The sequence below is a fragment of the Rhipicephalus sanguineus genome, chromosome 1, assembly GCF_013339695.2.
Source record: "Rhipicephalus sanguineus isolate Rsan-2018 chromosome 1, BIME_Rsan_1.4, whole genome shotgun sequence".
Classification (NCBI taxonomy): Eukaryota; Metazoa; Arthropoda; class Arachnida; order Ixodida; family Ixodidae; genus Rhipicephalus; species Rhipicephalus sanguineus.
Window position 1 is genome coordinate 42,100,787 of NC_051176.1, and position 23,656 is coordinate 42,124,442.

The 23,656-nt window shown below is 44.4% G+C and overlaps 1 protein-coding gene across 1 annotated transcript in view; it reads left to right on the forward strand.

Annotated features, from left to right (window-relative positions):
• The window catches only part of LOC119390795 (uncharacterized), an 89,122-nt gene extending 69,492 nt beyond the window's left edge, over positions 1-19,630 (forward strand). Inside the window, exons 5-8 of the mRNA XM_037658492.1 lie at positions 2,210-2,310; positions 17,490-17,631; positions 17,963-18,229; positions 19,356-19,630. Of these exons, the coding sequence (XP_037514420.1) occupies positions 2,210-2,310; positions 17,490-17,631; positions 17,963-18,229; positions 19,356-19,486 (641 nt within the window). The 3' untranslated portion in view covers positions 19,487-19,630. The remainder of the gene's footprint in view (positions 1-2,209; positions 2,311-17,489; positions 17,632-17,962; positions 18,230-19,355) is intronic.
• Positions 19,631-23,656: the final 4,026 nt, after the last annotated feature.

The following is a 23,656-nucleotide window of genomic DNA, read 5'->3' on the forward strand; positions in this document are numbered from 1 at the left end:
TTATTATTTTGTTAGAGCGACGCTATTAGTGCCGTACTGATAACATAAAGGATTTTTCTTTAGTGTTATTTTCATATACACTGTTTTGTGGTAATTAATTTCCATTTGCCATTCCTGTCACCAAGAAACGAGTTTGCTAAATTGATTATTAAGCTTTACCTGATCTCCGACTGATGATATTTTCGTGTATAACACACAGTCATCAGCACAAAGCTTTACGTTTACAGAAAGGTCGGTGATTATGTCATTTAAAAGAAATAACAGAGGTCCGACCCCTGATGTACGCCAGTATCAACAGGGAGTTTACCAGAGCAGGTGTGGAAGAAAATGTTGTCTGTTATGAAGGTACGTTTGTATCCGTAATATCATACAATAATGGACTGTTGAGCGAGTTGGTATTCCATTATCATGAAAACTGCTGTTCTTGTCTCCCTTCTTCCACGTTTTTCGCGCAGTTTTCATGACAATAAGCAGTTTTGAACCCAAGAAGTAATTTTGTATGCGAAACTTTATCAAAGGAATGCTTTGGTCAGGGCACGTTGGTGCGACATTTGCGAAGTTAACCAGCACGAAAGACAAGACGAAAGACACATGTGCAACAGGACCAGTGCTGAACTACCAAGTGGGTTTTATTCGATGAAGGTGTGTTTTATAGTGTTACTAAGCGACACGCACAAAAATAGCCATAATAACAACAAACACGACTGCTGTCTCTTAACAAAAAACAGGGCGACAACATAGTTAATATACAGAAGCGCATGACAACTGTTGAATCACTCTGAAAACACAAATTATCGCTGAGTAACATGTTGGTGCGCACATTCACCACCTCATTAAAACACAGCACTACGCGTGCTCCTCCCAAATCAGCACAGAAAAGCAAGAATCAGGGTTACTAAAACGTGGCGGGTTAAATATGTTAATGTACCCAATTGGAAAACTGAAAGATAAAGAAAACGGAAGATCAAGGATGCTTTGTCATACAGAAGTTTGTTCATCATACGCAAAGCGAATACCCAAAAACTTAAAAAAGATTACTCATGCATGGCCTTCCAAGAACGCCATCTCGTCTTTTGAGAGAAAGATGGATGGTTCGCTAACACAGCTGTCAGCAGCTTTGTTGGTGAAAAATGCCTCGATTATTTCACTGTCCAATTTGTTGCTCGCTCTTTTTAGGAAACTGCTCCTCTGAAAATCTGGTTCACACCCACACCTGCGGCAGTGGTCTGTCAAGTGTGGGTGTGTTCCCAATCAGACAGGGCGTGGTGCGCGACCACCACCGTGACATGGCACGAAGTGTACCTGTCCCGATTTCCTGGGGCATGCCAGCAGGCTAATAATAATATCCGGGTTTAACGTCCCAAAACAACGATATGATTGTGAGAGACGCCGTAGTGGAGCGTTCCGGAAATTTTGGCCACCTGGGGAATTAACCTGCACCTAAATCTAAGTACACGGGCCTCTAGCATTTTTGCATCCATCGAAAGCGCGGCCGCCGCGGCTGGGATACGATGCCAGCAGACTATAAATTTTGTGAGCATGATTCGCACTGTGCCCCAAGCGAAAAAAAAAATAAGTTTATTCGTTAGTGCGAGGGATATTCCTTTACTTTGCAGATCTATGTTATTGACGTATTTCAGAATTTACAGCCAGTACCAAGGATGCCATAGTTTTTCGCATGTCTCGCACTATGAAGAAGCTTCTGGCTACATTCATCGCCCTAATAACCTCAGTTGCCCAGAGCATTGTAATTATAACAATATGTGGGGTTTAACGTCCCGACACCACGATATGATTATGAAGGACGCCGTAGTGGCGGGCTCCGGAAACTTCGACCACCTGGGGTTTTTTAACGTGCACATAAATCTAAGTACACGTGCCTCAAACATTTTAGCCTCCATCGAAAATGCAGCCGCCGTGGCCGGGATTCGATCCCGCGGCCTTCGGGTCAGCAGTCGAGCGCCATAACCACTAGACCACCGTGGCGGGGCAGAGCATTGTAATTGTGATGGTACTTGTATAAAGACAGCTTCTTGTCCCTCAGTGTGCAGATTTGCCGAATCATTAGCGCATTGTCGAATAATTTTGTGGTCAAGTATTTTTGATAGTCGTCTTTCAGTAGCCTTTATTTTTTGCGACGATGGTTGCAGCACAATGCTGATCATTTATGATTCTTTGATGTGTACTTTCAACGTGCTTTCGATTCCAGGTTACGGTATGACAGAAGTAGCAGGTGCTATCACATTCTCTACACCACAACTCAGTGACACCAAGACAGTAGGAAAGCCAGTAGCCTTCGTGGAAATTAAGGTAGGTTGTGTGTGTTTACAACATCTTTACTTTTTTTACAGTCGAAAAAAAATGCACATGAATGCTAATATATCCTGGTACGAGTGCTTATGCCTCCGTTAAAAGCGAAGGCTCTTTCACATGCCTGCGATTGTAGCCAAAAGCTGCTCCATTCGCGAACGGCGGCTTCGTTTCACGTGGCTGCGATTTCTGCGAGGCGACTGGCACGACGCAGGATTACTTGCTGCCATTATTTTTGCCACATGCGACGTAATTTTTCATATCTCCTTTGAAACGTTCCGGATTCCATTCCAATAAGTCCGCATAATTCCTACATAATTTTACACAGCATATGCGAATTCCATATAAACACGGAGAATATATGACATTATTGGAATGTATACGGAGCGTTTCAATACGAATATAACGTTACGATGTCATTGGCAATTCTTTGAAACAACCAAAGAGCACGCGTGCTTCTTAATTTCAGATAGCTTGCCAGCGTAAATTTATTGGAGTGCACAACAGCGGCTCCCCCTGTTGAGTTCGAGGAGACATTGCTGACGTTCGCAGCGGTTCCCGTATACCGTGACGTCGTATAATTCCTGCAGCATGAACCTCCCGCCACCCGTGCTAGGTGCGAGGTTCGGAAAGTATGATGTGTGAATGTTACTTTTAATTGCCCATAAGCCATGTCTGCTCTCCTAGATACATTCTTGAACTGAACACAGTAGTAATGATCAAACCGGTAGCATGATGATTAGTGGGTTTTTGGGGTGCAAGAGCCATGAGCGGCCAATGAGCGACATGTATTTGATGTGGTGTTAGCGATGACCAATGATTACGATGACAGGGTGTATTATGGCTGTATAGAGGCCTAAAATCACACGCTATATAGAAGCGTAAAAGGATTGTATAGAGTATACAGTTATGGCAGTGATACGTGATGTGAGATATGGGTGTGGAATGAATTATAAGTGAGCATGGTAGGTACAAGTGAGAGATGGGAAAATAGCTCGAATGCCTCCTCAAGGCCTTTGAGGCCAAAGGCAGGGAGGCAGGTGATTTCTGTGATGAAGCTACCGCAGCAAGAACCTCTTTGCAGAGGTTGTGCTACGGATCGCCTATATGATGTAAGATATGGACTTATTTCAAAAACGCGAACAGTGACTGATGTTTAAAACCGGTTCCCTACCGATGAACACTGATCGATGAAATGGTATTTGTTGTCGGTAGCCTAATGGAAAGTGTTGTTTTCTAAGCGTGTCTAAATGTTTATACTGGATTAAGATGTGAAGTGCGGTTAGTGCTTCACCACGTCTTTCACACAAAGGTGGATCGCCACCGGACAGAAGGTATGAGTGTGTGCTGTATGTGTGTCGTATTAGCCTTGTAAGTGTTTCGTCCGTGTGGCGTGACTTTGAAACTGGCGACCAATTACCAAGGTGCGGCTTGATAACGTGTAACGTGTAGTTTATTTTGTGTGTGCCTATCTCATGTGCTCTGCCCAGTGCTGGGCAGTATCGAAGATACATGTATCTTAGTTACTATCTTAGATACTCTATGGGTATCTTGTATCTGTATCGCGATACGTCTCGAAAGACGAGTATCAGTATCTGTATTTCCGATACATTCGATAATGTATCGTGTATCTTAAGATACAAGATACTTCTATCGCAACACAACCGTGTGAAACAATATTCACTGGCCAAGCTTCGTTTCTCAAGCTGGTACTCGTGCCACTAAGCCATCTGAACAAGGGCTGTAACGCAATTTTGTTTTTCCGCCAGAGTCCTTCAGTGAAGGCAGAAGATGAGGAAGACAAGCACGCGGACGTCTACGCCCAGCCCACGTACCTTTTGTTTTGTTGATTTCTTTTTTTAGTAGCGCCAGTGCCGCGATACTTGCTCTTAGCCATTGTCCTGCGCCGCGTACTCCACTGCGTGCAGCGTCTATCGCGCAAATTCTGATGTTGCTACAGTGTCGTTATTGAAGATTCTCTTGCGTCTTGCTCCGTAACGAAATGTGATGCGTGCAAGAATGGGGTTGCTTTGTGTCTCGTGAATTTTTCATATCAGCGATTTGAAGGATCTCGTGGATTTAAAGCTTGACTTGCATGCAATGAATTAACTTCTATGCAAATAAGATATGCAAACAACTATAGCGACACTGGTACTGATGCTAGATCTAATAGAGCAAGCGTTTACCTAACAAAAAATATCTTGGCGCACCATATTTTTCACATCCTGCTACATTTATTCAAAGAATTTATGAAATCATAACTTGATTATTAGCACAAGTGTTTTTTTTTTGCTGTTATTTTGCATCCCATACATTGCCTAGGTCTCTGTAATGTTTTTATGGTCTGGTCACTGCAGTATATCTTTTGTAACGCATTCTGAAAACAAAATCTCTGCTTTATTCTTCCAACTGTCTGCTTTATATTTCTACTACTGTTTACCCATTTACACGTTGCCAAGGCGATTTTGAAATAAATATATAATTATGTAGGCGTCCCTTGAGTTACAGTACAACGCATTCTGCTTATCGCTTAGGAAAATTGCAAAACTGAGTTTGCATTATAATAATCAAAATCATTAGGAGCCATCTTAAAGATGTTAGGAAGCGAATTCGAGAAACGTTGTTTTACTGAATGCTCCGTTTTACTCACGAGCGCCCCAACGAGCCGTTTCAGGCAATTTCCCATAGGAACTGAATTTTCTGTTGTTTCAGCAGGTAAGTTCACGATACTACATGCTCATAGCTATTAAGGGCGCCGTCTGTATTGTATTTCTGTACTCATTCGATGTGAATGTTTGACACAGAATCACCTCTCTATTTTAGTTATACTAGTTTTCCTGTTTTAAGTCTTGTTAAATATATTTCGTATTACTTGCCGCCACCTAATGGGAGCTATAAGCGGCAATAGCGTGAATAACGGCGGTGTCCTCCGACGGTTTGTGCAACTATACAATACATCTGAGACGTCTCTGTGTTGCACATGTTTTCTTGTTGAAGAAAAATTGCTAAAAGACTACACGTTAGTGAGTATATCAACAAAGAATCCTTTACGCCAGCAGATAAGTAGGATATGAAAATTCATTGCTGTTTTACGTCATCTATGTATGCACCAGGGGTCTCAAACTCAGCTTATAGCCAGCGAACCACAGTCGCGAAATTTTTTTCGAAGCGCCGGGACAGTGAAGACGGTGAGAGAGAGTTTGAACAAAATGACGTTGCCATTCGAAAGGAAGCCTTTCCCGTGTATCATATATAGGTCATTTCAGAAGGGGATTTGGAGTCATGATTCGAGAAACATCGATATCGATGTGCACAACGAGTGAATTCGGGACGCGGATTCTGAAATATAGAGTTTTTGTTCCACTGTTATGTTTCAGCACTTTGTGTCCACATGTTCCTCACGAAAGGAGAGGTTGAGACCTGATATGTCTGTGTAGCTCACGAACATACTTATCTAGAAAATAAAAACAAATGGGACGAAGATGGTCATGTGTGCGGGCGGGGCCGCTTGCGAAAGGTCTCAAACCCCTAGTATACGCGATGCGTCCCCCCCCCCAAAAAAAAAAACAAAGTCGCTACCAGCGTTGTTGCTGCTGTATATCTGTCCGGATATACGGTATTGTGCAAACTGTCTTTTACGGACAAGGTAAAAGTCCACACCGGTATTTGCGCCGTCGTGCGAAGGCTTCTTATAGAAGTTATTGTGATTATATGGCAACCCGCTAGCTGGTCGGCAAGCTGAGCTGCGACTCCCATTAATTGCAAAAATGACAAGCACGAACGGCTGTCAGCTAACTGTATAAAGAGTTGTCCTGTGAAAAAGTTAAACAAACCGCAATAAGTTGTTTTGGAAGGAAACTAATGTACGTTGAGCAAGAAGGGCAATATTTTTGGATACTAACAGACATTACACTAAAGCGAAACGAAATAGGTCACAGCAAGGAAATTTTCAAAAAGACATTTTCGTGCATACGCGTTCGCTGCTACATTATATGGATCTATAACACAATTTAGAGAATGTATCGAAGTATCTTAAGATACAATTGCCAAGTATCCTATCGGATACAGTTATTGCGGCAGTATCTTGTATCTGTATCCCCAATACTTCTTGCCTGAGTATCTTGTATCGTATCGCGATTCAATTTCAAAGTATCTTTGCCCAGCCCTGGCTCTGCCAAAAGGCCGTGAGCTTTCTTTTAAGGAACGGTTTTAGGTCTAGTGCAGGGATAGCTCTGGGTGTATTGGGACTGTTTTCGTGGGCTGATACGGCTAGCTGGTCCGCCAACATGTCGCCTTGGATCTCGCGGTGCTCTTACACCCAGCACACTACGACATGCTGTTTGAGTGCGTAGACTGTGCATAAGAATGAGTAGAGGGAGACAACGACAGGGTTTTTCAAAATTTTCAGAGCTTTTACGACGCTTAGGAGATGTATGTATACCACTGCACTTTCTAGCTTTAATTCTTGGATATGTTCGACGGCCGCAAATATCGCGTATGCCTCTGCTGTGAAGATATTAATACTCAGGTGTAGAACGCCGGCATCGGAAAAGGATGGACCAACCACTGCGTAAGACACATAAGTATTCGACTTTGAGGCATCTGTAAAGAATTCTAATCAAGTGTACTTGTGCTGGAGTTTGAGGAAGTATGTACGGATATGTGCAATAGGCGCGTGTTTCGCAACTTCCACGAAAGATACATCGCAATCTATGAACTGCCACTACCACGGCGGGAGATGTGCAGCAGCAGCCATGAGACTGTGTTCAAGAAATGGCACTCCCGTTTCCTCAATTAGGCCCCTCGCGCGAACTGAGTAGGGCTGTTTCACCGAAACACGGTTGTCAAAAAGGGCAGAACTGGACAAATCATTAATTGTGCAGTGCGAGGGGTGTTCCTTGTCTGAGTTCACTTTGAGATAATATAGAAACGACATGTAAGATCTCTGCAGGTGGAGCGACCACTCGGTCCATTCGACGTAGAGGCTTTCTGAGGAGTTGGTGCGAAAAGCACCCGTAGGAAGACGAATTCCCAAATGGTGGATAGGGTCAAGCATCTTCAACGCGCTTGGTGTCGCATACTAATAAATTATCGCCCCATAATCTAGGCGCGTGCGTATGAAGCTTTTATAGAGATTCATAAGACACTTGTCACTAGACGCAGAATTTTCGCTGTATAATATCGCTTTTGTTGACTCTTCACAGCCTTTAACTTTCAAAGCGATGCATTCTTTCTTTTGTTCGTCCTCTGAGTGTAGTTTGGGGCGCAAGCGGAGCTCATCCGCAGTCGAAGCGGCACTCATATAATGTGAGTGCGCGCAGCATCGAGCGACCGCTGCTGCAAGTTTGTCAAGCGGCTGATTGCAAGACGAAGTTTGCTAAAGCATGACACCTGGCTGCGTATTTGTTGGTGTGAAGCTGCTGCTTTATGATTATGTCGTGCACAATTATTTTGAAAAACTTATATCCGATTTTCAGCACATAACGTACGGCGCGGTCGCTAGGCTGGCTTGGTCACATTTGACGCATTATAACTTGTTAGCAACCAATATAATGTAAAGTTTTTTTTATGCAGAATGGTAGGACGACGTCCTTGACTTCAATCAGAGGGATTTCTAAAAAAATTAAAAATGGCCTTTTTAAGAAAACTATTTTCAAAATTCGGCGTTTTTGGTAAATCACTTACGTTCCAGCCCTATTATCGAGTAAAACGGGGCGCAATAAATCCGCGGGAAATATTTTAGAAGAGAGCGTAAATATCAAAATTCATATGTACCGTTTTTTTTTATCTTCACCATAACTTGTTTGCAGCAATAAAATCCTGGAATACAGGTATTTTGTGCGATTTGCAATGTTTGTGATATTTTTCTTGAAAAGTGCTTCGACAAGCAAGGCAAATATTAGACTCACGAGGTTGTATTTCACTTGTTTTCTGAGGGGAATAAATATTGTGACCAAGAAATGCACCGTTTTTTGCGTAGGTGCGCTCAAAAATCATAAATTGCGGAATTGGTGGAAAAGTGTTTTTTTGCGGCCAGAATTTATAGAAATTTTTTCAGGCGAACAAAACTTTTTCGCAAAAACGAACTTCGAAACCATTGTTTAGGGTCTAATGCCTATGCCTACAGTAAATTTAATCAAAATCGCGAATGGTGACCGGGACACGCGTGTTTGATCTTATCTGGACACATCGTTGTGCATTTACTAGAGGGAGTCAATTAAGCCTACTAGCCATGTTCCAGACTTTAGCCTCCTGTGCATATCAATTGATACCCAATAAAAACTTCTGCCAACTTTCCCTTCTGGCCTGTCGGCGCATTCTCCTGCCTTGAGACTTTATGCTCTTAAAACTGTCAAGGTTCTCGGCTGTCGGAGGGTCCCTAAGCAACCTCCATGCTTTGTTTTGCTTTTTGCGCGCATTTCGACACTCATTGTTCCACCATGGGACACGTCGTTCGCCGGGCAGACCAGTTTTTTTTTGTGGGATACACTTGGTTGCAGCCTCACTCAGAAAAGCTGTAAAATACTGCACGGCTGCCTGTATGCTTAGGCCACGCATATGAGACCAACTTAAAAGTGTAACTTTTATTGCGATAGCAATTATATGGACAGTCTCTGCTGGATTTTGCCGTCGCCGTCGCCGTCGCCGCCGTCATGCACCGTATATGTATAAGTATGTATATATATATAAAGGCCCCACAGAAAAATAACTCAGAAAAATGCTTCCGAAGCGCGGAATCGAACCAGGGACCTCTTGCTCCACAGCGAGCGGCGCTATCCACTACGCCACGAAACGCAGATCCTCCACGTAGCTAACGGCGAGCGTTATATACACACCATTTAGCGCTGGACGGACTCGGAGACAGCAGGCGATAATAAGCGTTTCTTCATTACCAGCGAGGTGGCGCTAGGAGCCCGACGGCCGCATTTAAAAGTCGTCGGCGAGCTCGCTCGCTTCTTCTTATATTTGCGCATGGGAGAAGCTTGCCCTTCCGCTGTCTGCTCGCGCGGTTTTCTCGTGGCGAGGGGTAGAGGAATGTTTCACGCTTTCACCGTGATGTCCGCGCTCATGTTACGGCGCGTACGAATGTCACTCGAGCTCAGGGACGCCGCTAAACGAACAGAAGATGAGCGCGAACTATCAAGTGTCCCAGCTCGACACTTGAAGCACGCTAGTTTCCTTCGCTGCTTCGGCCGCCTTTGCAACAGAAGCGCTGTTCAAACTGAGAGTATCCATTGGCGAGCCTCACTTCGTATAGCATTAGTTCCTTGCTATCGCATTCATTGCTTCGCCCTTGCGGCGAAACTGTGACTTTTTTTTGAAGCTGTTCCCAGTCGCCTTTGTCAATGTGCCGTTTGGGAACCTGTGAGGGACACTCATTCGCTATTTGTGGGCTCAGTACTATAGGAAAGTGGTCACTTCCGTAAGGAATATGAATGAATTTGCATTTAAGTAAGGGTAGAAGCGATGGAGGTGTAATGCTGAGATCTATGGACGGGTAGGTATTGTTAGCGAGGCTATAATTTGTTGGCTCTTTGTGTTTCAAGATACATACGCCAGAAGAGAAAAGGAATTGTTCAATTAGACGATCTCGCTGATCGCAGCGAGAATCGCCCCATAGGCTGCTATGTGCATTGAAGCCCCCAAGGACCCGATAAGGTTCTTGTAGTTCATCTATTAAGGACTGGAATTCAAATTTGTGCATGTGGTAGTGTGGAGGTATGTAGAGAAAGCAAATAGTGACGAGTTTAATTTAAAAAAAAAACCGCTCGAACAGCCACTGCCTCAAGGACAGTTTGGAGTGGTAAATGTGTACATGCTATTCCTCGGCTAACTACAACAACTACACCACCGGATGACGTCATGGCATCATCCCGGTCCTTTCGGAAGATGATGTAACCGCGTAGAAAGTTGGTGTGCTTGGATTTTAAAATGTGTTTCTTGTACACACAGCGATTTTGGTGAATGTATGTGTAAAAGTTCTTGAACATCATCGAGATTTCTAAGCAGTCATCTGACGTTCCATCGTACAATTTGTGCTTCCATATTGGAAGTAGTGCTGTGTGTACGAAAAGGAAGTAGCTGTTGTTTAAGCGAAAAGTTGCAACTTAAGTAGCACGGCCGTCGTCGGGCCCCGCTATCGGCGTTTTACAGCGAAAGCTGTTATGAGATCATTTCACCGGCCGTTTTTGGCGCCGTAGTTGTCCGCCGCCGCCGCCGCCGCCGGTGTCCGTAACCAGTATCGATCGAAATAAGAAAAAAAAACGAAATAAGAAAAAAATTCCAGGATGGAACGAGGTTCGAACCTGGGCCCTCTGCGTGTCAGGCCAGTATTCAACCTCTGAGCCATGCCGGTGCTTGAAACTGCTTTGCAAAATGTCCTATACAGGCTTCATGTCGGGAAGGAACCACATTAGCATATGCAATATAGCGTGGGGGAAGAGTAAAATAAGCTAAGCGTCGCACAACGCGAATTCTGTAACCAGGCGTCACGCAATGCGAATTGCGCAACGAGTAGGTTGTGAAATGCTTCCAACCCATTACGAAGATTTCTGCCATAATTCTGCGTCGTCATCAGGCACAGCATCAACAAAGTGCGCATAATGCCTTACATGCGTTTAGCAAGTACCACGGATCTCCGTAAAGTGACGAAAAATGGCACAGTGCCTGCTGCCCTACTTCTCAAAAATTAGAATGATTTAGAGCGTTGTGGGTTCCTCACAAGTGCACTTGTATTGGCTGCCAAGGAAGCCTATAAGCGCAGGGTCTCAGTAAAATTACAGTGCTTTATAGTGTAGTGGGTTCCTCGCAAGTGCACTTGGATTGGTTGCCAATGAAGCCCATGAGCGCATGATCCATCTCCTCGGGGTCTCAGTAAAGTTCTTCGCCCCCCGCCCCCCGTCTCTCTCCCACGTCAACGTATGTTATAATGCATGACGGGAGAGGGAAATAGCGAGCGGGCGTCACCCAATGCAAGTTACATAACTGGTGGGCCCTTTAAAGCTTCCAACCCATTACAAAGGGCTGAGCCATAATTCTTCATCGTAATCAGTCGTCGCGTCAACAAAGTGCACATAATGCCTTACAGACGTGTAGCTGGTGCCTCGCTTCTCCGCAGAATGACGAATAAATGCTTAGTAGGTGCTTCCCAACTTCACAAAAATTGTGATTTATGGCGTAGTGGGTACCTTTCTAGTCTACTTGTAGCCCCAAGAGAGCTTACAACGGGCTCTAGAACGGGCTTTCGCTGTGACTGTGCTGCGGTTTCAGCGCAGGCCTGGCGTTTTTTGTCTTCTTAGCGCGCTCCAAGGAGCTACGTCGCTCTTTCGGTACCAGAGGTACCGGAGTTGTGTCCATTGCCTGGGGAGAGGCGCTGCACGCCCGCGTATGCCAGCTGCTGGTTTGTTTTTCCGACCTCGCCTGGCGAGGCGTGGTCGTATGACCCGACGACAGTGGAGTTGCCGTGATGAGTGACTTGGTAGGTGGACCAGACTTAAGTGCTCCCACCACGGGGGCAGCCGCCACGGCCGATGGCTCACCTTACGTGGGCCGGGACAGTGGCGGTGGCCGATGCGACGCTGCCCCCTGAGGCGCCGCATCAGCATAGGTTGGGCCGTGAAAGGCCGAACATCTTCGTGCTTCTCTAAATGAAATGTTTTCTCGAACCTTCAATGATATATTTTTCCTTCTTCCAATTCTGACAACTACGCGAAGATGCAGCGTGGTCGCTCGTCGCCGTCTACGTTCACACAGTGTGGCGTTTCATTACAGATGTCTGAGGCATGTCCTTGGACACCACGGTTTGCACCGGTAGGTCGACCGCGGCAGCTCTGAAAGCCATGGCCAAGTCATTGACATTGGAAACATCTGCGGGGTTCAGTATATATGGTCTGATAGGTGTTTTTGTGTAGCCAGTTTCTATGCTTTGTGGTATGTCGCTTGTGGCAAAGGTCAGTATCAAGTGTTTGGTGGGGATTTCCTGATTGTTTCTCCTAATCATAATTTGCCTCACATATGTCACGTTCTAATCGCTGCACCCTTCTAGGAGTTGTCAAGGAGATCCGTGTCTGATACAACTCCACGTGCAGAGGTCGGGGTTACAGTTATGGGAATGTCGCCAAAAGTTACGAGGTTCTTGAGTTTTTCGAATTGTACTTCGTCGTGGAGTTCTAGAAAAAGGTTTCCACTAGCCATTTTATTAACTTTATGTCCAGCACCTAAGGCGTTTGTTAGTGGTCCGGCAACTAGAAATGGAGAAACGGTCCTACCTGATTTGTCAGTCTTTTCGCTGTGTACAACGTGACAGTGCTTCTTTTGGTCTTCTCAGAAATGTCAGCTGTTCGGCGTGTACGCACTTTAAAGCGGCACGGTCAGGAATCAATGGAAATGCTCTATGCATGATAGCGGAATTTGATTCGGCAGCGCTGGCGGCCACCCACCACGGATCCCAACAAGGGGACGCTACAGGATTGTCGATACGGGAAAACACGCAGACGCCAGCCGTACACCGCTACAATAACCCAATGCGCATAGACCAAGGTTGGCTAGTTGCACAAGGTTAAACCAGGCAGCCTACGAAAATTGGGAAGTAATTGAAGGGAGTAGGAGACAGGACAGAGAGGAAAGAAGATAGGAAAGTGAAAGATTAGAGAGGGGATTGGAAAAGGCGACCGCCGCTTTCCCCTGGGATGGTCAGCCCAAGGGTGCCGTCTCCGTGAAGCCGGGGCCAAAGGGGTGTGTTTCCTCTGCCCGGGGGATGGCGGGAGGCCTTAAAGGTCGAAGCACCCGGCGTCGGCTCCACCCCCAGGATCCCCTTTTCGACACGCCAAAGCCAAGCACGGAGGGGCGTGGGAGGGGTCGAAACCCCCCGTTAGCTCGGGTCCGGGGTGTCGCTACTCACAAACGCCTGCTTGCGGAGAACCGGCAGCATTTGTCTGCGAAACCGCAAGCGATGCTAGTGCACGCGCGCGTGTTTGTTTGTGTGTGAGTGCGTGCGTGCGTGCGTGCGTGCGTGCGTGCGTGCGTGCGTGTGTGTGTGTGTGTGTGTGTGTGTGTGTGTGTGTGTGTGTGTGTGTGTGTGTGTGTGTGTGTGTAATGAGTGATTGTAGAAGGCAGAATTAGTAGGCAGTTGTAGCGCGAATTGAAGTAGGCAGAAAAGCAATAATACCAAATAGATAGAGTTAGAAACTGTCGATCGGATATTCTATATCCGATCTATAACCGATCTATAACTTTCTCATTGGAATTTTGCACTCATCTTCGTTCCTTCAAACGTTAGTTAATTAAACATGCCTAATTAAACATTTCGGCAGAACACAAAAATTGTGTGACCTACTGCAGGCCCTACTCAGCAACATGCAGTTGATCTCGTCTTCATAGAGTGCGTCGGCATGTTTTAACCTTGCTGAAGAATATTGGTCTATTTATTTATTTATTTATTTATTTATTTATTTATTTATTTATTTATTTATTTATTCTGCTTTTCTTTTTTTGTATGCTGCAGCGAGGTGGAGCTGCAAAAGCGCCGCATGTACCGGCGCTATTTCTAGGCTGTAAATACTATGTTCTCTCAGCCGCCACGGTGGTCTAGGAGTTATGGTGCTCGACTGCTGACCCGATGGTCGCGGGATCGAATCCCGGCCGCGGCGACCGCATTTTAGATGGAGGCGGAAATGCACGTTAAAGCACCCCAGGTGGTCTAAATTTGTGAGCTCTCCACTATGGCGTCCCTGATAAACATATGCTGGTTTTGAGACGTTTAACCCCAAGAATTAAAAAAAATATCTTCTCTTTTGAAACGTGATTTATTGCCAAATTTTATTCACACAAATTGCAGAAACCCCAACACGCGACGCTGCGATGCTCAGTCGGACGCTTCGCAGCGCCATCTTCTAATATCTTATGCGAGCATGCGTGCGGTGTCAGAGAAAGAGGCCGGAAAAAATCAGCCACTGGATCTTTATCGCTGCTCATTGCGTGGCGGTAATCTGACAACGCAGACGGCGCGCGGCGATACAAGAGACGCTATTGCAGCCCCAACGCGCTGAAGAATAAAAAAAGAGAATGAATGAATAAAAAACGGCCGCGAGCACCCCGAGACCATGTAATGTAAATCATGCCGGACATGACATGCGTGTCATGATTTGCACGTTAGGACCTGTCATTATGTTCGCCATGAACTCTTGTCACGTCATACCAGTTTTGGTATATATGAAATTAACGGAATGGCCGCAAGAGCCCCAAGGCCATGGAATGTAAATCATGCTGTTCATGACATGCATGTCATGATTTTCATGTTATGACGTGTTATTTATGTTCGTAATACGGTCGTGTTATTCCACACCAATTTTGGTATAGATCCGATTAACGAAACGGCCAGGAGAGCACGAAGTCGTAAGCGGCTAGTAGATAGATAGATACGCTCAAAGTCGCAGAAGTTCGCTAAGAAATGCTTCGCATTTAAAATAGCACGCTCCAGAAAGGTCGCAGCAGGCTTTTATGTCCGTCCGTCGTGTCGTCGGCTGCCCGGCAGTCCCCTACTGGGGACATCCTATGTGGGCATGCATGCTCTTAGTGTACTCCCTTTCGATTTATGGCTAAATTGCACGGCTCAACGCGGGCGTTTAGCGCTGAATATCTCAACAAGCTGAAGAAAAAGATTAGCTATAAGTGTAACTTTCGGAGAATGAAAGACTTAGATAACGCCTCGTTGATGAGCCTTATGCTAGAAGAAGCTATCTCCGTCTTGGAAACTGCTTGAGCCTCTTCTAAGACATCGCCGTAAAATATTCAGATGAGTCTGTGTCTGCCAAAAATTTTGTTACTGAGCAAAATGCTGCTAATGGGCTAAACTTAATCATTTAGTTAACATAAATTTCTCCTCTTAAGATGGTGGTGAAGGTGAAACGTAATTGTCAGACGTCCTACACCAGGCGCAACAAGGCGGAGATCGTGGGTGCCATCTCCAAGACACTTTCTGCGTAGACGCACCCTTCCTTCAAAGCCTGTCTCACGGCCTGTGTACATTAGGGCTGAATAAACTGTTTCATGCGAAAACCCGACTCGAGTGCGCATCGAGACGAACTTTTTCCGATGATTGCTGACTCCAGTAACGGTACTACGACGCGTACAAACACGCATACGTGAAAAAATTGCGCTTTAAAGCTACTCTCCGTCTTTTTTTCTGTGAATTTGTTGTTTCGTCAACACGAGAGAACGCTTTTAAGATCTAAAAGTGATGACAATGGCAACTAAAGCTACATGCTCGCTCATTTGTGTGGTTGTACGTGCATGTCAATTTGGTCACATTGGTAGCTTTGTCACTTCGACCTTACAAAAATAATGCAACATGTTTCTACAGATCAAGTTAGAACACGAGCTTGGCTCTAATTCTGGAGAGTTTAAAGAAAAATCGAAGGTGGTATTTTTTGTAGTTGGACTCAAGGTATTGCATTTTTAGAGACATGCCTTCAGTCATGTATTTATGGTTTGCGTACGACGTCAATATCGGCAATGGTATTTGGCGCAATTGTTAACCTAGTATGTGGCAACACTCGGAAATTTTGGAAATTCTGACTATTATAAACGTCGTGCAAAAAATCCGAAATTAGAGTTTTATTGAACAACGTGCCGTATTTGCGATTTTTGCTTTACGTACTTGCAACAGAACAGCAAGATAACAAGATTTTGTGACGTTACGTTATTCTTAGTATGACCAGAAACATTTTTTAACTCACAGCTACAATATTTATTTTGTAGGAGCTCGTGAAATCTCATTTTCACGCAATTCGCAAGAAGTGCTTCTGGCTCAGTGGAGACTCCAGATTTTTTTGACTAAAGCAAAAAATTTTTTCGCAAGACAGATTTATTTCCTGGCCCCAGGAACTGGGACAGCAAAATATTTTTTTTTTGGCGAAATCAAAGGGGGCTGGGGGACACGCACCCACGTTCTCATCTGGACACAGCCTATGGAAGAGTCATTTGCAGGAGATGTATGCACGAACTATAATATCTGTGTTAACTTGGCTCTTTAGTTGAATCTTGCCATACTGAGCAGTTAACCATCTACAAAAACCACAGCCGGTGAGCAAACGGGCTATGAAAGCAGGCTTTACGTCAATGACATGGCTCGTGCAAAATAATGAGCGCAATGGATGAGCTCGTCGATCAGGTTTATCGTCGCCGCGCTACTATCGACTTGATGCCGCAAAGCTCTATAGGGTCCACCATCATGAAACACGGCTTCATGAGTAACTAGACAAGCACGTGATCGGAACGTGGACGTTTAGGTTGACGCACACGAAAAAGACACGGAATCATAGTTACATACAGCTTCGAGGAACGTGCAACGGTGGTCTTGTGGTTGCTCGACTGCTCACCCGAAGGGTCACGGGATGGAATCCCGGCGGCGGCGACTGTTATTTCCATGGAGGCGAAAAGGCCCCTGTATTTAGATTTAGGTGCACGTTAAAGAACCCCAGGTGATAAAAATTACCTCCACAACGGCGTCCCTCTTGATCATATCGTGGTTTTGGGACGTAAAACCCCGGCAATTATTAAATATACGGCTTCGCTGTAAAATAGATGTGCGCTTGTGATATCTCTGTTACTACTTGGTTTTCAAAAAGATTTCATTCCGGAATATAAATTTTGAGAGTTAATTTACCAGTTCCAAAATGCTTTTGAGACTTGAAAAATGGGTGAATCAGCAGCATTTTGAGAAACATTTGAACGCCCTGTGTGAATGCATCGGAGTTGATGCTATCACACGCCGATGCATGATACATTCAAGCCCTTTCGTTCTTAAGAAACCAGTCGAGCGACATACTTTGCAGTCGCAAGTTCAAGAGCGGCACTGTGTTCATCACAGCAGGGCGGGAGTTCATGGGAAGGCCTGTAGAAATTGGAAGTCGTCGGACGTGGAACGTTGGTGAAATTAGACTAGGAAACTTGACTTAGATGTAAAAAACAACATCGGGACATTTATCTCCGTACGTGTAGTTAACAGATATAGGTGATTAGTAAAGCGATAATTTTTACTTGCATTTGCCTTTCGTATCTAAACATTGTGAGCTACTGTGCCCGAGACTTTTGTCGGAATATCGTTTCGCGAAGAGAAACGATGTAGACCAATTCGACACATGCTTATGCGAGAATATTAATTTCACTTCTCTTCACAGGTTGTGGACCCGGAAACACGAAAAATCCTAGGGCCACTTCAGCAAGGGGAGATTTGTGTCAGGGGTCCGAGCACTTTCAAGGGATACTTTGGGCGTCCCAAAGAAACGGCGGACACGTACGAGGACGACTTCGTAAAAACAGGTTTGCTGGCGTACAACAGTTCCCTTTGATCACCAGGGTAGCACACTCTATCTCAGTGATGAAAAAAAAACAAGCTTAGGTATCTGAGGATGCCAAAAATTGGTAGTTCCCGATTTGCAGCCTCCTCAGACCCTTGCGGATTGTCGGCATGCTGCCTTCCCAAGGAAGCGAAAAAAACGCTACATTGGGATGCGACCTCAAAACTTGTTTCTATGAGAAGTCATTTTTCCGTCAGAACATGAAACTCCGTAGCTCTAAAGAGGATAGAGGTCTCGTTAGCTGCGCTTACCGCCGAACAAACGACGTTCAACCTGCACGACTTTTTATCCAGGTGACACTGGATACTACACAGCGGAGGGTCTCTTCTACGTGTGCGGCCGAATCAAAGAACTGATCAAATGCATGGACCAGCAGGTGGCGCCAGCTGAGTTGGAAGATTTGCTCGCTGCCGATGCTGGGGTGCGGCATGTGGTCGTCGCAGGAGTGCCGCACCCAAAGTTCGGAGAAGCCGCCCGCGCATTCGTGGTCCCTTCACAAAGTCTACAAGGTCCCTCTGAAGAGCACCAGGAGGCGAACAGGCTGAAGGAACTTGTGGCTGGTATGGCTGGCCCCAATTTGCCCTTCCACAAACATCGCATGGGCGTATTGAAGACTAGAGAAATACACGCGCTCATTTCAGTTACATTGCACTCAGCCTTTCATAACAGCAATACTTTGCCTGTAACACCTTGTGTGTGTGCGTAAGAAAGGTGACACGCATAGTTGAGTATTGGGGCTGACAAGCACAAGCTAAGTGGCAGGTTTAGAACAGATTTATTTGGATCTCGTTTTTCAAATGTGATGCGCTGGATTCTATAATAGCTATCTCTCAGACAAGGAGACGAAATGATTATATCAAAACGAAGGTGGAGCGGCTCGCAGCAGGAGCAGACAACTGCGGTCAATTTGTTTCTTATACTTCTCCTCGCGCCCTGTTAAGATAGGGCGACATGAAAAGAAGCACGCTCCAAATACTGACCTCACTAAAATTTTCCTAGAACATTGTCATGATTTTTTATTTCGGACACCCTAAAATACATTCAGGCATAACACAGGGTGTTTAAAGGAATGTGTATGAAAACCATGAAAACAAGGAAAGTGCCATATTTCCTCGCTCCTTCATAATTACTTTTTTTTGCAGCGGCAGACATGTTAAGATGACAACACACATCAATCGCGGCTGTGATAATGGAAATCAAATTATTTCTCTTTTTAACTGCTGGAGAGAGATGGTCGGGTGAAATGGAAGAATTGGAGCTCATCCTGTGGACAGCCCATTGCCCCTTCGATACTTCCAAAAAGCGGCCGCTGAAAATCTGAGCACTTTATAAAATCTGACCAATTTCGCCTATATAATCGCAACCGAAGCGCGGAGCAGTGCAAGTGCCATACTCATCCGAGATGTCTAGAATGAGCGAGCGCCGTTATATCATGCCTCGGTCAATTTCGCTTCCCGGTTATGCTGGTTGCGCTCGCGATTGCAGCAGGCGTGGCGCACATACGTTAACGAATGCAGGAGAACTAACACCAATGCAAAAGCTGTCATGGACAGTAACGTCATTCCGGTCGTCTACTAGCTGCGCTCATTGTCGCATCGGTTTCGGTTACGGAGGTGAATTTGTTCAAACTTCATTACTCCGCAATTACGCCTTCATATACGCCTATCTCTTTTTTTTCCTTTACAGCGAGTCTTGCTTACCACAAGCACTTGCACGGAGGAGTGGAGTTCATGGAGCATATACCCGACACTGCAAGCGGCAAAAACGTTCGCATGGCTGTGACGGAGTCCTACATGCAGCGAATGAATCTTCAATAAATTCCAGATATCATGCACTGGCTACAAGTCCCCCACGCGATACCTTAAAAATAGTCCACAATACTTTACGACCTCTTCCGAACTTTGAACAGAAATATCCCGAAGGATTGAGAGCAGTGTTAATTAATAAATACAACAACTTTGATTTCGAATACGGTGAGGCGCTTTTCCTTCACGTTATTTGCTGCAAGTTATGGCTTATTCACTGCCCCAATTCGGGCAGAGAATAATGAGGTGCGTTAAGGCGCATACAGTACCAAGTACCTAAATCAGGAGCGCAAAATGGTGGGGGCACAGCCTTGGGACTATTCTGTCGTTATGGGGATTTTCTCCATCTAGTCTAATGCTCGCCGCAACAATCGACACGCTGCCCCATTGACAATGCGCTGCAGCATTGACAGTGGTAATCTGGTTAAGTTATGGTCTCGCTAATTCGGAGCAGGCGTTGTCCAATCTCTATAAGCCACCTAGACCTGTGCGCCGCCGCCGCCTGTTCTTGCTCACGCCGCTCGCGCCGCCGCCGAAGTGCCGGGAGCGATCACCCAGCCGCCACACAGTATAGAGTAGAGTAGAGTAGACCCTGGAAGCTGTGGCTCATACCCACACTGGGGGATTGGCCAAGAACCGGTTAGTCTTTAAAGGAAAAATTGAAATTGAAGTTCAAACATTGTTTACTTAATACGAAAGAAGTATAAATGAATTAGAGTTAAAATTATACTACTAATAATAAATATAGAATAGAATTGAATCAATAAAACCGATAATTTGGGGGAAAAATAGAAATAATATTTTGGAAAGGTAAATTTTACAATCTAAATCTTTTTGAACCTTTAAGAAACTCCTGCAATGCATCAGCAATCTTCCCGTCACTGTGGCCCAGAGAAAAAGCCCCGAAAGACAGTACATTTTGTTCATTTAATTATAATCTAAGCAGACGGAAAACGACACATAAGGTATTTTTGCGCAAGGTAGAGTACCTCTTGCAGGAAATGAGAAAGTGCTTCGTTGTCTCACGTATTCCGCAAAAAGGACAATTAGGCGATGCTGCCAGACCAGCTCTGTGTAGATAAAAATTTAGATAGGGAGTCTGACAACGTAGTCTTGTGATTGCGACTTCTATTGCTCATGATTGACATACTTTACTATTCCACTGATGATTTAAATGCTGGAATTTTAATATGGTCGTTAATGACGCTGCGGAAAATTCCTCTAACATCATTTTCCTCCTAAATGTAGCACCTGTAATGAATTTGCATGCGGGCAATACCTGAATTACCGGGCCATTCAATGATGACCTGGCTAGCGCGTCTGCCATTTCATTCATAAATAGGCTCTTATGCCCAGGAACCCACACTAATTTGATGAACTTTATGTGCAGTGGAACTAATGATTTGAACGCATCCAAAACATACGAGTCCTCGTTTGCAGTGAGGGAGGAACATACTGATAGTGAGTCCGTCAAAATTATTGCGGAGCTTATTGATGCTTCTAATTTACGTAAGGCTAGACTGATGGCTAAAAATTCTGCTACAAAGATGGGCACAAAATCTGGAAGGCGAAGTGAAAACGACCAGTCTAGAGTTGGAGAGAAAATCCCAATTCCACATTTTTCTTCACTTTGGGAAGCATCCGTCGCTATCACTGTCTTAATTGGCATATGTTCCAGGTAATCATTTAATATATCGTTTAATAATCGGTATGACATTAGTTTTGCATTTTTTGGAAAAATGTCATGAAACTGTATTTTAATAGAGTTTTTACTATTACTGATTATACACAAATCATTAATTTGAACGTTTGTTTTGTCAAGAAGGCTTTCTATAACTAAAATTTGGGGCTTATGAAATCACGGCCAATATAATCCAAAATACAAGTCAGGACGTGCAATAAAAACTGTTTCGGAAGGTCTAACGGGGGATTCATACAGCCTTAAAAATGCCTGTACTGCTAACAATTTAAACCGGGTAGCAAGTGAGGGGAGTCTAGCTTCCATATACAGGACCTTTATTGCAACAAATTTAGGAAAACCTAGGCATAATCTCAAAGCTTGTCTCTCGAGAAATACTAGAGGATGAAGCTTGTAAGCAGCAGCCCCAGCGTATAATATGCACCCGAACTCAAGCACTGGACCAAGATACATGCAGTAGATTGATATAAGTGTATGTCTCCTCATACCTAATCGGCAATGACTGATCTTCCTTAATAGTCCGACTGCTCGAACACCCTTTGTTGCGATGTTTTCAATATGAGCCTTCCACGTCATGGATCGGTCATATATGACACCGAGATATTTTACTTTCTCTGCTTGTGGAATAGGCTCGAGATGATAGGAAAGTGAGATGTGGATAGGGTCTTTTAATGGAAATGTTAGCACGGCGCATTTACTGACATTCAAATGTAGATGTATACTATCAAGCCAGCTTTCTAGTGCTGACAAGTATGACTGTAATATTTGGAACAGTTCGTGAATATCACCTGCTGATGAAAAAAATGCGATGTCATCAGCATATACATAAGTGTGGACATCGTCATGTAGAGGGATAGAACTCATTAGGATATTAAGTAAAACTGGGGAAAGGACTGCGCCTTGCGGGACACCTCTAGTTTGAGAGTACATAGAGGACGAGATGCCGTTTTGGAAGCAATAGAATGTTCTATTTCTTAAAAATTCCGCAATCCACGCCTGAATATATTTTGGAAAGTTAAGGTCGTGAAGCCGATTGATTAAAACGATGTGTTCAACGCTGTCGTATGCTTTTGCGATGTCAAGAGTGACTAACACTGCATATTTTCTTTCACGCCTAGCTAATAGTATACGACTTTCGAGATCTATATGGGCCTGCCATATAGAGCATCCTGATCTGAAACCAATTTGTGCTGGATTTAATACTTGTCTCTCATTAATGAAATTTATTATGCGGGTGTTTAACAGTTTCTCGATTAATTTTACAGAATTTGATGTAAGCGCAATGGGCCGAATGTTGTCCAATACATACCCCTTACCCGGAATCTTAAGTAATGGTATTACCTTAGCTAATTTCCAATCTGATGGTAGCCATGCCATTCTTAGTGAGTGATTGATTACATCCAATAAAAACACTTGGGATTCCTTATTTAGCATTTTCAGCATTGAAGACGTGACTCCATCCGGGCCAGGAGCAGCTGATGGCAAGCTACCTAACATCTGTGATAACTCCGAACCGGAAATTTCTGAGAAATCTTCATCAAATAATGCTTGCAAAGGAGGTAGTCATAGTTGAGAGGAAAAGCGATGTTCTAGCCCTCTACCAATTGTTTCCAACGATTCTTTTATTTCTTGCGGAGACAAACTGATAGAATCTGCATTGATAGGCCGCGGAATCATTTTCTTTTTACGCAGAAATCTATATAATGCGCCTTTATTATTAGATTTAGAAAGGTAATCGAACGTCCGAATATCGTAATTTTAGTGAAAACTTGAAAGCGCGAACGACGAAGACGAAACATATACAACAGGACTTGCGCTTAACTTGCAACTGGCGTTTATTGGAAACGAACATCGTGATATACCCCCCGCATCAAGCTCATGCATATGCACTCGTCATCTCACAAAAGATAGCGTGGGTTTATTTTGAAAACATGATATTTGAAAACAAATTACGGTGTATCAATGTACTTCGAAAGAAAAGCCACTTCATTTTCTTTTAACAGCAAAGAGGGGCTGCTGACACACTTATCACCTGCTTTCTTTATCAAGTAAGCCTCAACGATTTCGCGTTCTGTTTTTTAACAGAAAAGTTGTGTTGCAAAATAAAGGGGTACATGCACATTGTTTGCAATGTTCTGCCAAGTGGCTACCGAATGCCTTTCTGACATCGTTATTGTGCTGTCTCGCCCTGTCATTGAAGCATTGACTAGTCTGTCCAATATAGACACGCCCACAACTCAAAGGAATATGGTACACTACGTTTGCAGTAAACACAGTGTAGACAGTCTTATGATTGGTGTGACAGTGCACGCGTTTCTTGGTCCTTTGAAGGTTGCAGACAGCTGATAGTCTGCAAGGCGCTGAAAAAACTAGATTGATATTATGTCGGTTAGCTATCTTCTTCAAGTTACGAGACACTTTGTGAAGGTATGGGATTTTATGCACAGGCCTTTTGTCAAGATTTTTTGTGGCCCGTTCCTTTG